This window comes from Myotis daubentonii, chromosome 2, assembly GCF_963259705.1.
Source record: "Myotis daubentonii chromosome 2, mMyoDau2.1, whole genome shotgun sequence".
Classification (NCBI taxonomy): Eukaryota; Metazoa; Chordata; class Mammalia; order Chiroptera; family Vespertilionidae; genus Myotis; species Myotis daubentonii.
Window position 1 is genome coordinate 107,457,737 of NC_081841.1, and position 18,106 is coordinate 107,475,842.

The 18,106-nt window shown below is 42.3% G+C and overlaps 1 protein-coding gene and 1 pseudogene across 3 annotated transcripts in view; one reads left to right on the forward strand and one right to left on the reverse strand.

Moving 5' to 3' along the window:
* The first annotated feature begins 1,227 nt into the window (after window positions 1–1,227).
* Window positions 1,228–18,106, forward strand: part of PSPC1 (paraspeckle component 1) — an 82,523-nt gene continuing 65,644 nt past the window's right edge. Inside the window, exons 1-2 of one of the 3 annotated variants that reach the window (XM_059684160.1) lie at window positions 1,228–1,793; window positions 16,192–16,493. In XM_059684160.1, the coding sequence (XP_059540143.1) occupies window positions 1,428–1,793; window positions 16,192–16,493 (668 nt within the window). In that variant the 5' untranslated portion in view covers window positions 1,228–1,427. The remainder of the gene's footprint in view (window positions 1,794–16,191; window positions 16,494–18,106) is intronic. The other 2 variants (XM_059684161.1, XM_059684159.1) reach the window with 2 other exon arrangements.
* LOC132228169 (actin-related protein 2/3 complex subunit 1B-like) lies at window positions 11,344–12,788 on the reverse strand (annotated as a pseudogene).

Consider the following 18,106-nt stretch of genomic DNA (forward strand, 5'->3'; position numbering starts at 1 on the left):
AAAAAGACAGCCCTAGCTCCTTTGGTTCAGTGGATAGAGTGTCAGACTGTAGGCTGAAGGGTCCCGGGTTTGATTCCAGTCAAGGGCACATGCCTGGTTGCGGGCTTGAACCCTAGTAGGGGGCATGCAGGAGGCAGCCCATTGATGATTCTCTCTCATCATTGATGTTTCTCTCTCTTCCTTCCTCTCTGAAATCAATAAAAATATGTATTTTTTTAAAAAGTAAAATCTACCATGATTTTACAAAAAAAACCAAAGATGCAAAAAGACAATAGACAGGCTCAGTTAGGTAAGGATTGAGCTTTGTCATGGAGCTGCCAGCTTAGGACGTGACTACCTATCATAAACTGCTTTTAGTTAAAAATTTTTAATTTTAGGCTATCCTTTGTGGTTATTTTTGGTCTTTAAGTTTGTAAGGGTGCCATGCAACTCTTGACATGAGCTTGTCAGGTTTAATATGTGGCCCGTTTAGTCCACAATATTTACCATTGACGTGTACAACCAAGAATCCCTGTTGCAGGGGTCCTCAAACTACAGCCCGCAGGCCACATGCAAATACAAATATTGTATTTGTTCCTGTTTTGTATTTTTATTTCAAAATAAGATGTGTGCAGTGTGCATAGGAATTTGTTCATAGTTTTTTTTAAAACTATAGTCCAGCCCTGCAACGGTCTGAGGGACAGTGAACTGGCCCTGTTTAAAAAGTTTGAGGACCCCTGCTTCAGTGGTTCTCAACCTTCCTAATGCCGCGACCCTTTAATACAGTTCCTCATGTTGTGGTGACCCCAACCATAAAATTATTTTCGTTGCTACTTCATAACTGTAATTTTGCTACTGCTACTGTTATGAATCATAATGTAAATATCTGATATGCAGGATGTATTTTCATTGTTACAAATTGAACATAATTAAAGCATAGTGATTAATCACAAAAACAATATGTAATTATATATGTGTTTTCTGATGGTCTTAGGCGATCCCTGTGAAAGGGTCATTCGACCCCCAAACAGTCGCGACCCACAGGTTGGCGACCCACAGGTTGAGAACCGCTGCTTTAGCGGTTTGGGCAGCTGCATTTGTCAGCCCTATCAGGAACCCTGGAATCGAACCCTGGTATTGCTGTGCGCAGGCCTATGCTAGTTCAGGTGCATTGACGCCGACCGCACAGGCGCGTTGCCTCCGTTCCGGTGATTACGTAGGGGCGGGGCTTGTGGTCGGCGTCACTTCCAACTGCGGGTGGAGGCAGCGCCATTTTGAACGTGCAGGGGCCGCGGGCATTAGGTGGGTTGGAAAGGCCTGCTGGTTGCCGGAGTGGCGACCCCCTCGTCTTCTCTGGCTTTCTCCTTCACAGTACCGTCTCCGTGGGGAGGCACGGAGCCATAGACACATCTCTAAGGTTGCTTCCCGGCCCGAGGTGAAGCCCTCTGATGATGTTAAGGGGAAATCTGAAGCAAGTTCGCATTGAGAAAAACCCGGCCCGCCTGCGTGCTCTCGAATCGGCGGCGGGCGAGAGCGAGCCTGCGGCCGCCATGGCCCTCTCACTGGCTGGGGAGCCGGCGACCCCCGCTCCCGTACCCGCGGAGGAGCGCCCGGAGGAGGAGGCGGGCTTCACCATCGACATCAAGAGCTTCCTCAAGCCGGGCGAGAAGACGTACACGCAGCGCTGCCGCCTCTTTGTGGGCAACCTGCCCACGGACATCACGGAGGAGGACTTCAAGCGGCTCTTCGAGCGCTACGGAGAGCCCAGCGAGGTCTTCATCAACCGCGACCGCGGTTTCGGCTTCATCCGCCTGGTGAGTGTCGGGCGGGCGCGGGCCGTGGTTTTCTCCCCGCCGGCGGGTCGCCCGCGGTTGGAGCCGCCGGCCTCGCTGACGGTTAGCCGAGCCCGGCTGCAGGTCGGTCACTAGTCCCGGGCACCAGGGGGCGGGAACTCGGAGTCCAGGCAGAATGGGTTAGAAGGGGACGGACGCGGCAGGCCTTGGCGGGGGAGGCCGTTTCTCACCAGAAGTCTCCTTGGGCCCGAAGGCCCTCCCAGCGAAATTGCTCCCTATAGTTGTACCCACCTCGTTCCTTTGGCTTCCACAGACCCGCACGCGCGGAGCGGAAAGCCTCGTGTTTCTCACGCCGCCGCCTCCCCAGTCGGCGGAGCCCGCATTTATCTTACACTCCGCAGTATTGGAACGGTGTTGAATTATTGTATCTAATAAAATGTGTCTTCCCCTCCAACACTCGGGAGGTTTCCACGTTTTGGAATTGTATTGTTTTACTTACACATTTTAATACTAGAATACTATATATCTTTACTACTTTTAAGTCTAAACCTTAGGAATTTATCCCATAGTCTGCACAATTTGTGCCTCCCTTGTATTTTTTTAAAAATATATTTTTATTTCAGAGAGGAAGGGAGAGATAGAAACATCAGTGATGAGAATCATTGATTGGCAGCCTTCTGCACGACCCCCACCGGAGATGGAGCCCGCAATCCCAGGCTTGTGCCCCGGAGTAATTGAGCCCAGGACCCTTGAGTCCACAGGCCAAAGTGGCTAGGGCTCCCTTATATTTTTTGAAAAGAATATGATTGGTGAGGATTTACACTTAACAGGACATAATATCAGCTACTTGGTTTTTTCTATGTGCTTTCTAGTGAATTCCATCAGTGTCAGTTATGCAGCACTGTTTTAATTCATATTTAGATGCTAGATTTTTGCTAATAAAATATCTTTCTTGGATGGAGGCTTTTTTACACAAAGTAGTGTTTGCATAAAGAAGTGTGTGTTTACTTTGACTCTCAAATTTTATGTTCATGGTAATTTGTGGAAGCTTTCTTTTGGAACTTTAGCTTTTAATATTGGGTTCTCTCAGTGAGTGGTCAAGGCAGAATAGAAAATAGTAATTAAATGACAGTACCTTTTAGGGAGGACATTTGAACATCTAAATGGCCTCAAAAATCTTCATAGGGTATTAATGAGACATGGAAGTTTCCTTAAAATTCAAGTTAAATAATGCATTTTCAACATAAAATCATAAATGCTCTTAATTATATTTTGGACATTAGAGAAACAGCTTATCACTTGGTAAATTTGTTTTTAATATATCCAAAGTTTTCTTAAAGGAAGGTAGGAATACTATAATAAAGCATTAATTATAGACAATTTTTAGTAAATTTTCCAAAAGGATGCTGCTTAACATTTTCTTGGTCTATTCTGAAGTTGACATTCTGGAAGAATGGTAGGGCTGCATTTCCCTCTCTTTTGGAAGTCTTATGCTTACAAATAAGCCAATAAACAATTTATTCACATGGGAAAATATTTTTCCTTCCTATCTTTAAAGCTAATAATCCTTCTTTCTTTAGTGTATTAGTGCTGTGCAATAGAACTTTCTGCAGTGATGGAAATGCTATGTTTCTGTGCTGTCTAACATAATGGCCACCATATGTGATTGTTGAGTAATTAAAATGTGGCTATTGTGGCTAAGGAGTTGAATTTTACATTTTATTCTTTTTTTTAAAAATATACTTTATTGATTTTTTACAGAGAGGAAGGGAGAGAGATAGTCAGAAATATCGATGAGAGAGAAACATCTATCAGCCGCCTCCTGCACACTCCCCACTGGGGATGTGCCCGCAACCAAGGTACATGCCTTTACCGGAATCGAACCTGGGACCCTTCAGTCCGCAGGCTTACGCTCTATCCACTGAGCCAAACGGGCTAGGGCACATTTTATTTATTCTTGAATAGTGGCTACTACATTGGACAGCACAGCTCATTGCTTTTCTTTCTTTAAAAAAAAAAATCTGTGAGATTATGAAATGGGGAACCAAGAAGGACTGCTATTACCTTGTTCCTTTGGGATATGCTCCTCCAGGCTTATCACCATAAATTTTTATGTAAGCATGTTAAAAATTTGTCAGTTGGAAATTAGAATTTGGCTTACAAAATTTGACTTCATGGATAACTTTACTATTTAATCTGAGCTCTGTGATTAATAGGTAAGTTTTAAAGCCTGAAATATTTCTGAGCTATTATGTATTTATTTCTACTTAGGGAAATCATAGAATGTATGTCTGATTTGAATGTAAGTTATGGTATAGTGGCTATAGTGTATATATAGGGATGGTGTAGTGGCTCTAAAATACTGCTGGTTTTATCTGGTTTGTGTTTTTACAAATACTGTTGTGTGGGATTTTTTTTTGTAAATACAGTGGGGCCTTGACTTACGAGTTTAATTCGTTTCAAGACCCGATCTCGTTAAGGAGCTCGTTAACTCAAATTACTCTATCAACTCAATGCAAAAAATTGGCTGAGAGACAGCTGGTATCTAAAAAACTCGTTAGTCGGGACACTCCTAAGTCAAGGCCCCACTGTATGTTTTTATTGACTTTTTTTTAAAAGAGGAAGGGAGAGAGAGATTGAAACATCATCCTAAAGAGAAACCTCTATCGGCTGTCTCCTGCACACTCCCAACTGGAGATTGAGCCCCCAACCTTGGCATGTTCCCTGACCTGGAATCCAACAGTGACCTCCTGTTTCATAAGTCAATGCTCAACCACTGAGCGCTGGCTGGGCTATGTTTGTTAATCTTTATCCGAGAATATTTTTTCCATTGATCCCCCCCCCCAGAGAGTGTGGAAGGAAAGTGGAGAGAGTAAGAGAGAAACATGGATGTTAGACACATCCATTGGTTGCCTCTTGCACACGCTCCGACTGGGGCCTCAGGTTGAACCCCCAACCTTTTGATTCAAGGGCGTTCACTAACCACTGAAGAACACATGCCCGGGCAGCAATTAATTTTAAAAATGCAAATACATTTTCTTAGACTGGTAGTTGTAGTTTTGCAGTTAATTGATGAGGTCAAACAAAATTTTTTTTAAAAGGAATCTCTCTAAAAAAATTAATTTTAGAAAGAGAAAGAGTGAACATGGATGTGAGAGAGAAACATCTGCTGCTCCTGTACTTGCCCCGACTAAGGATTGAATCCTAATCTGCCAACTTTTGATAGCTGATGCTCCAACCAAGCCACACTGACCAGGGTGAGGTAACATTTTTGAGATGGTATAGCATCAGCATTACTAATATATAATGGTAGGGAAAAGAATTAAAAAAGTTTTTATTCATTGATTTGAGAGAGATGAACATCGGTTTGTTGTTCTGCTTACTTGTGCATTCATTGGTTGCTTCTTGGGTGTGCCCTGACCAGAGATCAGTATCAGGAGGATGCTCTAACCAAGTGAGCTACCTGACCAGGGCAGGGGAAAGAAATTTTGTGTGTGTGTGGTTTTAATTGCAGTTTTAATTTAATTTTATTTATTTATTTATTTTTTAATGTATATTTTATTGATTTTTTACAGTGAGGAAGGGAGAGAGATAGAGAGTTAGAAACATCGATGAGAGAGAAACATCGATCAGCTGCCTCCTGCACATCTCCTACTGGGGATATGCCCGCAACCCAGGTACATGCCCTTGACCGGAATCGAACCTGGGACCCTTCAGTCCGCAGGCCGACGCTCTATCCACTGAGCCAAACCGGTTTCGGCATAATTTTATTTTTTAAAAATATATTTTAATTGATTTCAGAGAGGAAGGGAGAAGGAAAGAGAGATACAAACATCAATGATGAGAGAAACATTGATCTGCTGCCTCCTGCACGCCGTACACTGGTGATGAAGCCCACAACTCGGGCATGTGCCCTGAAGGGGAAATCTGTGACCTCTTGGTTCTAGGATGTTCAACCACTGATCTACGCTGGCTGGGCGAAGGGAAAGATTTTAAGTAGCATTCCCTTGTAAGATCCTAGTCCATAGTGTGAGCCCCTAGTACATTAGAGATGAAATAGACTGTGTATATTTTGGATACATTTTGTGGAATTTTGGACCCAGAAGCTTAGGTTTTTACTAGTTACTGCAAATTTAGATTGGATAAATTAACTCAAAAGTTGTAGTGCATTTTAAAGCTAGTTTAATGTAGTTAAAGGTCTTTATTACTTTCACCTGAACTCCGTTTTGGCTTTTTTTTTTTTTTTTTTAACCCCAGCCCCTACTTTTAGCTTTAGTAAACCAGATTTCTGGTGCAATATTTCACAAAAGTGTGGTCCCTGTCCAACAGCTCCCATTCTCTTTGTAGTGTAAGACGAAGGCCACTTATTTTCCCCTACCATTCATGCTAGCAGTGCTGACCTTATACCATCTCAAAAATTGTCTCACCTCAACAGTCAGTTAACTGGGTATTTGTTAGAAATAGAAATGCAAATTCTAAGGCTCCTTTATAGATCTAAGTCAGAAATTTAGGGTTTGGGGTCCAACAGTCATGGGTGGTGATCTTTTTTTTAAAAAACAATATGTTTTGTTTGTTTGTTTGTTTTGAGAGAGGGAGAAAGGGAGATGGAGAGAGAGAAACATCCATCAGCTGCCTTCTGCATGGCCCCTACTGGGGATTGAACCCTGACCAGGAATTGAACCTGCCACTTCTCAGGGAATGGGACTATACTCAACTGAGCCCCACCAGCCCAGGGCATCCTCACCAGAGGGATATGTTTGTTTATTTTTAGATGACAGGGTTAGGGGCGGGGTTGGGGGGTGGGAAGAGAGAAGAGGATTGAGGAAGTAGAAAGGAGAAAAGGGAAAGGATCATTGATTGGTTGCTTCTTGTACACACCCCAATTGGGACAGAATTAGGAACCTAGGTATGCGCCCTGAATGGGAATTGAATCTGCAAACTTTTGGTGTATGGGATGACACTCTAACCAACTGAGCAAACACCAGCCAGGGCTTGAGTATTATTCTGAAGCTAAAGTTTGAGAACCATTGTTCTAATTAAAGAATTAGAAATTAACTGAATTTACTTATATTTAATTATGGGGGACTAAACCCCCTTCCCTCATGCTTTTTATTTTATTATTTTAAAAATATATCTATTGATTTCAGAGAGGAAGGAAGAGGGAAAGAGAGAGAGAAACATCAGTGATGAAAGAAAATCATTGATTTGCTATCTTCTGCACACCCCACACTGGGGATTGAACTCGCAATCAGGGCATATGGCCTGACTAGGAATTGAACCATGACTTCCTGGTTCATAGGTTGATGCTCAACGACTGAGCCACCGCAGCTGGGCTAATGTATGATTCTTATAGAATGTTCAAATATTAATTAGACTGCAAAATGTACTTAGTAGGCCTGTTCATCATAATTTCAAGTCATCTTTTATTTCAAGGAAGTTCTCTTAATTATAATTTTACACTAGTGAAAGATCTTCCCTCCCCTAGTACACTTACTAAACATGATTACTGTTAACTTTTGTATATTTTTCCATAAAAATCAAACTATACTATACATTGTATTGTGATTTGAGTTTTCATTATATCTTTGACATCTTTTTGTGTCATTAGATTACTATTTTTTTTTAAAAATATATTTTACTGATTTTTTACAGAGAGGAAGGGAGAGGGATAGAGAGCCAGAAACATCGATGAGAGAGAAACATCGATCAGCTGCCTCCTGCACGCCCCTCACTGGGGATGTGCCCGCAACCAAGGTACATGCCCTTGACCGGAATCGAACCCGGGACCCTTGAGTCCGCAGGCCGACGCTCTATCCATTGAGCCAAACCGGTTCTGGCTAGATTACTATTTTTTAATCCTCACCTGAGGACATGCTCAGAGAGAGGAGGAAGGATGAGAGAGAGAGGGAAACATTGATGTGAGAGAGAAACATTGATACGTTGCCTTCCATACGTGTCCCAACTGGGGATTGAACCTGCAACCCAGGTATGTGCCTGCTTGGCAATCAGCCAGGAATCTTTCAGTGCAATGGACCTGCTTAACCAACTGAGTGACTCAGGCCAGGCTAGATTTTTTTTTTTTTAATGACAATATTTCACAGTATGAATGTATACTGTAAGTTTTTTATTCAACCTTCTATTGATTAGATTTGAAGGCTATTTCCATTTTCCATCAGTGGGTTTCCTTATACTTGTTAACATAGTATTCTTGCAGTGGGGGATTTTAACCACTAATAAATAATGAGAGAAAAGATCATGTGCTTCGGAAATGATTCCCTGGTAATCATTAGATTCCAGTTCAAGCAGTCTCTATCTTGGGTAGTCACTTAGTTTATTGTTATTTTTATTTTTTGTAATCCTTTCAGTTAAGAACCTGTAATTTTACCTTTTGTGCAGACTGATGTAGGGACACAAGCCGGAAGGTGGTATTTGTATTGGTGGAGATTGTGAATTGTGCGTAGATTCAAATTAGCATTTGCAGTGTGTGATCTTGGGCAGGTAAATTCAATATCTTTAGGCCTGTTTCCACATATGTGAAGTGGGGATAGTAACAGAACCTACTTCATAAGACTTGGCAAGGATAATGAAAGAGAATGTGCGTGCAACACGCGTGTGTTATAATGAATGGCTAGAATATAGTAACTACTTGGTAAAGATTTTCTGATTCTGGAAGTAAAAAAAATCTCTGGTTTCATTTCAAATACGTATTTTTAATTTATTACTAATACTTCAATACACATTTAGAGAAGTGGTTCTCAAATAGGGTAGTTTTGCTTTCCAGGGGACATTTGACAGTGTCTGGAGACATTCTGGTTTGTCAAAACTGTGGGTTGGTTCTACTGACATAAACATTCTACAATGCACTGGACAGCGCCCCGCTCCCCAAGAATTATCTTGGCCATAATGTCAATGGTGCTGAGGTTAAAAACCTCTGAAGTAGCTCTGGCCAGTGTGGGTCCCAGGTTTGATTTCGATCAAGGGCATGCACCTGGGTTGCAGGCTCAATCCCTGGCCCTGGTCAGGGTGTGTGCGGGAATCAACCAATGGATGTGTCTTTCTCACATCAGTGTTTCTCTCTGTCTCTTCCCCCTCCCTTCCACTCTCCTTGGAAAATCAATGAAAAAATACCATTGGGTGAGTATTCATAACAATAACAAAAAAAGTTATTATTTTGCCCTGACCCGTTTGGCTCAGTGGATAGAGCGTCGGCCTGCGGACTGAAAGGTCCCAGGTTCGATTCCAGTCAAGGGCATGTACCTTGGTTGTGGGCACGTCCCCAGTGGGGGGTGTGCAGGAGGCAGCTGATCGATGTTTCTCTCTCATCGATGTTTCTAGCTCTCTGTCCCTCTCCCCTCCTCTCTGTGGAAAATCAATAAAATATATTTTTTTAAAAAATGTATTTATACAGCAACTTACATATGCATCAGCCCAGCCATTGTGGCTCCGTGGCATCCTCCCTACTGGGGATGTGCCCGCAACCAAGGTATATGCCCTTGACCAGAATCGAACTTGGGACCCTTCACTCCACAGGCTGATGCTCTATCCACTGAGCCAAACCCGTTAGGGCGGGCATTGGTTCTCAATGGGGTAGTTTTGCTTCCCAGGGGCCATTTGACAGTGTCTGGAAGCATTTTGTTTGTTAAAACTGCAGGTTGGTTCTACTGACAAACATCCCATAATGCATGGGACAGCCCCTACCCCCAACAAAAATTATATTGCCCATAATGTTAGTGGTCTGAGGTTAAAAATCCCTCATGTAGCCCTCGCCAGTGTGGCTCATTTGGTTGAGCATTGTCCCATACACCAAGAGGTAGCTGGTTCTATTCCTGGTCAAGGCACATGCACAGGTTGCAGGCTTGATCCCCAGTAGGGGGTGTGCAGGAGGCAGCCTGTCAGTTTTTCTCTCCCTCTCTCTTCCCCTCTCTCTCTCAAATCAATAAAAACATACTTAAAACAAAACACACAAAAAAACCCCTGATGTGGAGCTATTTAAAATCATGAACAGCATAAACGTTTAAAAAGATTGATGCCATTGAAAATTCTGACCGCATAAACATTTTCTTTGGGCCAAGAAGTATAAAAAATTGAACTCATTGCCAACAGTGAAGAATTACTTGATTTAACAAAAATAGAGATTCCTCACTTCCCTTAAAACAAAAACAAAAACACCCACACCAAGCCATGGCTCGTGGACTCAGTGGTTAGAGCTTTGGCCTGAACACTGAATGGTCTTTGGATCAATTAACAGTCAAGTGCATGAACCTGGGTTGCAGATTCGATCCCCAGCTCTAGTCAGGGTGCTTGTGAGAGCCACCCAATTGATGTGTCTCTCTCACATCCATGTTTCTCCCCCCACCTTTAAAAATCAATGGGAAAAATATCCTCAGGGAATGATTAACAACAACAAAAGAAAGACATTGTAAAATTTATCTGACTGAATCTGAAGAGGTGAGAAACACTCTTTAATTTTACAAAGGCCTCACCATGTTCTCTTATCCTCCTGCCCCCAAACATCTATACAGGCAGTCCTCGGGTTACGTTGGAGATCCGTTCAAACAGTGCGACTTAACTCGATTTTTGCTGTAAGTTGGAACCCACCTACATAAGCACCTACGTCACTCACATGGAGCACACACACGGTAGTAATGAAGTGAAACAGTAAAAAAAAAATTTAGAGAAAGATAACAATTCCTGACCTTTACTTGTGGTAAATAAATAATAAAAAGCATAAAGCACATAAGTACATACATTGAAATGATGGAACTTTTTTTTTTTTTTTTATAAATACTGTAAATGGGAGATGGCGATGTAACCATGAAATGACGTCTGTCGAGTCCGAGGTAACCCGAGGACTGCCTGTATATATAAAAGCCAAGCGACCGGAACAGCAGAACGACCAGAACGACTGGTTGCTATGATATGCACTGTGACGGCCAACCAGCTTTATGGGGGCCCTGATCAGCCCCCCCGCCCCCACCTGCCTGCTGCCCCTCTCCCCTGGCTGGTCCAGCCCCAATCAGCCCCCCCTACTCTAATTGGGGGCGGGGCTAACTGGCCAACCTTCCACGTCCCCCTACACACACCCACACCCGGCCCCGATCAGCCCTCATCGCGGTGCTGGCCAGCCGGACTCCACTTGTACATGAATTCGTGCCCCAGGCCTCTATTTTTATTATGAAAGATTTGAGACAGAAATGATTATGCATGCACCCATCACCTAGATTCCATACTTTAATTTAAAAATACTTTATTGCTTAAAAAAAGAAAATGCTATTGAAAAAATGGCAAACAGTTAAATGTTTTGGTATATGTTATGTTTATGTTAAATATTTTTATTTATTTTTCTACTATTGTATTTTTTTTTAATTTTAATATATTTTATTGATTTTTTACAGAGAGGGACAGAGAGCTAGAAACATTGATGAGAGAGAACCATCTATCAGCTGCCTCCTGCACACCCCCTACTGGGGATATGCCCGCAACCAAGGCACATGCCCTTAACCAGAATCGAACATGGGACCCTTGAGTCCACAGGCTGACGCTCTATCCTCTGAGCCAATCCGGTCAGGGCTCTACTATTGTATTTTTATTACCTCCATGTTTTGAAGCAGTTCATGACTAGCAGAGTGCTTTGGGGACCTTTTTTTTTTTTTTTTTTACAATAAATGAAAGTATTTGTTTAAGAAAAAGGCACGTGTTCCTTCAAATAGGTAAGAAAAACTTCCAACCCTCTCCCCCCCCTTTCCCCTGTGGTTGCTATAGAAATACTCAGCAAAGTGAGCCTTAGCTTCCCTGACCCCTCCCCCAGCTGCTGGGATGAGGCCAACATTCTCCTCACAGGTCATTTGATCTTGAGGTCCTTCAAGGCTGATTCCAAGCTCTTCACATCCCAATCCCAGATGCTCATGCCACCGTCCATGTCAGTAGTGCAGAACTGTGAGCACTTGGCCTTACCCCCTCTGAGTACGGAGATCTGGCTGATGCGGTTCTTGTGCAGCGGGTCTAGACCCGCCCCGCCAGCCACTCCTCTCTCGGAGCTAGCCTTCTTGTCGAGGTTCTAGAAGCGCTCGCGGGCTGTCAAGCCGCCCACCGAAGCTCAGCGTCCCCGCGGCGGCGCCGTCGTAGGTAAAAAGCACCGGAAAGCAGTCGGCCCGCAGCCACCAGACTGTTTTCTGTGATGAAGGTCACGGCCAGCAGTGGCAGCGTTTCAGAGGCCAGAGTTGTGACTGCCCTCTTCTTGTCAGCATCACCCGTGCTGTCATGGCTGACCCAGGCCACGCGGCTGCCACTGGCTGAAAAGCAGACACCGTGCACCCAGCCGCAGCTACTGCTGGACTCGAACATTAGCTCCCTGAAGGGCATCTTGGAGCACCATAGGGTGGGTGCTGGTTGCTCTTCCTCTTCCTTTATGTAGGCTGAGAATATCCAGCACTTGAAGTTGCAGGAGCCTGCGGCCAGGAGCATGTTGTTGGGGTGCCAGTCCATGCTGAGGATGGTGGAGCGAATGGGCTTCTTGATGTGCTTGCACACCCACCAGTCATTTTCCTGTTCGAAATAGCAGATGGAAATGACATGGGAGCCACTGCCAACAGCAAACTTGTTCTCATTGGGGGCCCAGCGCACACAGCGAGCAGCCTGGTTGATCCGTAGGATGACAAGGGTGGGTTTCCATGTGCGGCCCTTCAGTGTCCACACATACGCATTGCGGTCTGCCGCAGGTCACAATGCGGTTACTCTCGGGCCCAGTCAGTGTCTGTCACCTGCCCGTTGTGCTCCTTGAGCTCATGCACCTTGACCCACTTGGCTCCACTCTTCTCATAGATGTGCACCTCATGGTTGTTGGGGCAGATGGCAATCTGTGCGGTCCTTGTTTCAGGCGTGGCAGCTGATGGGCTCCCGGATCAGGAAGCTGTGGTAGGCCATGGCTTCTCAGCTCCTCTGGGCTCCCGGCTGCGGACTCTGGTCAGTCGACGTGCTGAACCGGCTCTGGGACCTGCAGCCACTTACTTCCTCGTGGGCGGCAGCTAAATATTTTTATTGATTCATTGATAGAAAGGGAGAGGAAGAAAGAGAAACATCTATGGGAGAGACACATCAATCTGCTGCCTCCTGCATGCCCTCTACAGGGGATTGAGCTCTTAACCTGGGTATGTGCCCTGTCTGGGAATTGAACCTGGGACCTCTTGGTCCATGGGATGATGCTCAATCCACTGAGCCACACTAGTCAGGCTGTATATGTTATTTCACATATCTGGTTCATTTCTTTTTATTCATCAGTCCATGACTCTGAAATGCTAAAGTCCAGTTTTTTGTTTTTTAAAAATATATCTTTATTGATTTCAGAGAGGAAGGGAAAAGGAGAGGGAGAGAGAGTGTCATTGATCAGCTGCCTCCTGCATGCCTCACATTGGGGATCTAGCTGCAGCCCGTACATGTGCCCTGACTGGGAATTGAACCGTGGCCTCCTAGTTCATGGGTAGACACTCAACCACTGAGCCACCATGTCTGGGCCAGTATTATTTTTTAAGGTATTGGAAATCTACATACAGTAAAATGCACAACTCTTAAGTGTATGGTTTGGTGATTTTTAAAAAATCCTTATCTGAGGATATTTTTCCATTCATTTTTAGAGAGTGTAAGAGAGAGGGAAAGACAGAAATATTGATGTGAGAGAAACACATCAGTTGGTTGCCTCTTGCAATGGAGGTACATGCTCTTGACCGGAAGTGAACCTGGGACTCCTTCAGTCTGCCCCAACGCTCTATCCACTGAGACAAACGGGTTAGGGCTGATTTGGTGATTTTAGGTATTTACATTCATCTGTTTAATTCAAACTCCTATCAAAATATAGAACATTATCACCATCCTGTGACATTTCCTTATGTTCCTTCCCATTCCCAATTATACTGGACAGCATTTAAATTCAAGACTCCATTCCTAAAATGTACTTCACAGCATTGTTAGGTTATATGATATATTAAATACATAGTAACTATCCCTAGTTAGATACTCATTAAATATTTGCTAGTACTACTTCTATTAAGAGTACAAAAGAAAGTGTCCATTTTGAATATCTGTAAAAATGTTGGATTCATTTGTCTTTGTAATATTAGCTTTGTAGATAGACTTTTGCATAAGTGTAGTACTTTGAAGCTGTCAACATTTTAGGGATTGAATAAAGAGCTCTTATGACCTTCAAACTTTTTTTATAAGATAGTCTATTTGTACTCTTACAAATGCATATACAGTCTCTTTTACATCTCTCCATCTCTCTGGAGAGTTCTCACAACACAAAGAAAAAGAACATACAGTGGGGCCTTGACTTAACGAGTTTAATTTGTTCCGTGACGGAGCTCGTAACTCGAATTACTCGTATGTCAAATCAACAGTGAACGAGTGAGACACGTGATGCTGGGCTGATGTTGTGGTGTTCACTGTGACGTTTGCTGTGCCAACTAGCAGTGGGGTATCTGATGCTGGCTCGTAACCCAAATTTTAGCTCGCAACTGAAAGCAAAAAATCGGCCGAGAGACGGCTTGTATCTCGAAAAACTCGTTAGTCGGGACACTCGTAAGTCAAGGCCCCACTGTACTTGCATTATTAAGTTTACCAGTTTGTTGTTTATTGTTTTATATGCCTACATTCTATACTTTATTTTCAAGAAGTATCTTTTGTGGTTTCTAGTTTATAAGTGCATGTGCACTTGCTTTTCTATGAAATGGAGAGAACTCTTATAACCCATGAATGTGTATGTGTGTGTGCTTCTTTCAGTATAATGCTGAGAAATATGTAGCCCATGAAAGTATTTCTGCAGAAGTGATTAACAATACCTGATAGTTTTCACAGATAATCTATAATAATAAAAATGTATGTTAATTAGACCTGACAGCCAAATGACCTTCTGACGTCATTCTGGACGAAGCCGAGGCAGCGGGGGCCGAGGCAGAGGTAGTTAGGGGCGATCAGGCAGACAGGCAGAGTTGTTAGGGGCGATCAGGCAGGCAGGTGAGCAGTTGGGGTGATCAGGCAGGCAGGGAGAGGGGTTAGGGGTGATCAGGTAGGCAGGTGAGTGGTTAGTGGTGATCAGGCAGGCAGGTGAGTGGTTGGCCTCTTAGTCTATAATAATAAAAGCATAATATGCTAATTAGACCAGATGATCCTTCCAGACGAAGCCAGGGGTGCGAGGGAAGCCCAGATCCCGGGGTGCCAGAGGGAAGCCGGTGCCAGCAGCCAGGGGAAGGAAGGCCTACTCTTGCATGAATTTTGTGCATCAGGCCTCTAGTATAACAGAAAAATGGAAATAGAAAGGAAAGGCAATTTGTCTGACATTGGAGAGGTAGATGTTTTATTAAGATATTGATAGATATTGCCCTGACTGGTGTGGCTCAGTTGATTGGGCTTCGTCCTATGCATGGAAAGTTTTCCGGTTTGATTCCTGGTCTGGGCACATGACTATGTTGGGGCTGGATACCTACCTGGTAGGGGACATGCAGGAGGCAGCCCATCAGTGTGTCTCCCTCACACTGATGTTTCTCTCCTTTCCTTGCTCTCTAAAATATCAATGCAAAAAAAGATATAAATATAAAAAATGCATAGACACTTCGTTGTTTTTTTTTTAAAAATATATTTTATTGATTTTTTACAGAGGAAGGGAGAGGGATAGAGAGTTAGAAAATCGATGAGAGAGAAACATCGATCAGTTGCCTCCTGCACACTCCCCACTGGGGATGTGCCCGCAACCAAGGTACATGCCCTTGACCAGGATCGAACTTGGGACCCTTGAGTCTGCAGGCCGATGCTCTATCCACTGAGCCAAACTGATTAGGGCTGAACACTTTGTTTTTACAGTAGTTTCTAGTAATAGTAACTGGTACTTGGTCTCGAATAGTAATTATGTACAGTATTTCTTTTAACATGTAGGAGATTTTAAAATATATTGCTTGGAATAACTAGTAGTGTGTAATTTTTTGTGAGCAGATAACCTTTAAGTGATGGCTTTTAATAGGACATTGGGCTTGGGGTTTCCTAGAACATTTAAAATTACTCACTTTTTATATGTTTTTATTGATTTCAGAGAGGAAAGGAGAGAGAGAAATAGAAACATCATGAGAATCATTGATCGACTCCCTCCTGCATGCCCCCTACAGGGGATCGAGCCAGCAACCTGAGCATGTGCCCTGAATGGGAATTGAAATGTGACCTCTTGGTTCTTAGGTCTGACACTCAGTGGTCGGGCTAAAATTAATTAACTTTGAAAATTAACTTTAATTAATTTTGTGCTACCAAAATTGAAAGACAGAAATAAAGTGGTTCTATCAGTCATTTCCTAAAGCTACCGAGCGAGTCTCCCTAGAAACAAACCACTATTTTAAATTTTTTGTGTTGATATCATTAAAAAGTGATTTTTCCTCCTAAAAAGGAATCCAGAACACTGGCTGAAATTGCAAAAGCAGAGCTGGATGGCACCATTTTGAAGAGCAGACCTCTCCGAATTCGTTTTGCTACACATGGAGCAGCCCTGACTGTCAAGAACCTTTCTCCAGTTGTTTCCAATGAGCTTCTAGAGCAAGCATTTTCCCAGTTTGGTCCAGTAGAGAAAGCGGTTGTGGTTGTGGATGATCGCGGTAGAGCTACTGGAAAAGGTTTTGTAGAATTTGCAGCGAAACCTCCTGCACGAAAGGCTCTGGAAAGATGTGGTGATGGGGCATTCTTGCTAACAACGTAAGTTTTAAATATCTTGTTTTACATATGGGTTTCTTTCTGTCCTGGATTTCTGTTTCCTTGTAGTTCATACTGTCTTGGCATATGGTCAGTAGGTATTGAGTAAATACTCAGTGAAGATTAATAAGAATTTTTGTGTACCTCTAGGAATTGGGGTCATATTTTCATCCCACTTAAGTATATGGATTCATACTTGAATCTTAGGAATGTTTCAGATTATGATTTTCATTTAACTTTCTGAACATCTATTATATGCACAGCAAAATTTTATAGAGAAGATAATTTGGGTTAAGTTTCAAACCAATACAATAAAGCAGATATGGTGATAAAGCAAGTCACATGAATTTTTTGGTTTCCCAGGGCATGTAAAAGTTATGTTTATATTATATTGTAGTCTATTAAGTGTGCAATAGCATTATGTCTAAAGTACATGCTTTAATTTAAAAATACTTTATTGCTTAAAAAAAGAAAATGCTATTGAAAAAAATGACAATGATGGTAGACTGCTGGACACAGGGTTGCCCCAAAACTTCAAATTATAAAAACACACAATATCTGTGAAGTGCAATAAAACAAGGTATGTCTCTATATTTAAATAATGAATGAAAGAATGACATATTCATCAACTTTATTGGGGTGTAATTTACATACATCAAAATGCACTCAATTTTAAATCAATGAGTTTTAACAAATCATATATATTTACACAACGTACCATCACAAGATAAAAGAATACTTCCATCATCCAACAAAAGTTCCTTTGTGTCCTTTTGCATTTATTCCCCACTCCTTATACCTGTCCTACACAACTATTGATCTTTCTGTTACTATAAATCAGTTTTGCCTTTTCTAATATTTCATAAAAATGAAATCATATAGCATGTACTCTTTTGTGTCTGATTTATTTTGCTTAGCATAATGTTTACGAGATTGCATTCTTGTTGTTGTATTCGGATTTTGTTCTTTTTCATGGCTGAGTTGTATTTCATCGTATGGTTATAACCACAGTTTGTCCAGTGACCTAAGGGTGGACATTCAAATTTCTTCTAAGTTTTGACTATTATCAATAAAGCTATGATGAGCATTTGTGTATAAGACTTGTGAACATTATGTTTTCATGTGGCTTGGGTAATATTTAAGAGTTAATGGCTGTATATTCACCTTTGTAAGAAATTGCCAAACCCTTCCAAAATGGTTATACCATTTAACTCTCCCACCAGCATTGAATGGGAAAGTTTTAGTTGCTCCATATCTGTATCAACACTTCATAGTATCTCTGTTTTTTGGATATTCTGAGTGTAGGTGTGTCTCATTGTGGTTTAAATTTTATATTCCTAATGATTAATGATGAGTATCTTTCATGTCCTCTTACTCTTTTCATATCTTTGGTGAAGCTTTTTTTTAAATTGGGTGGTTTGTCTTATATCATTAACCAATTTGGATACAGGTGTGTATCATGACTATTTCTCCCAGTCTGTGGGTTTTTCATTTTCTTCATAGTGTTCTACAAAGAGCAGAAATTTTTATATTTTTTGAAGTCTAATTTATCAAATATAGTCTTTTATGGTTTGTGCTTTTTGTAATGTTGTATGAAATCATTGCCTTTCCTAAGG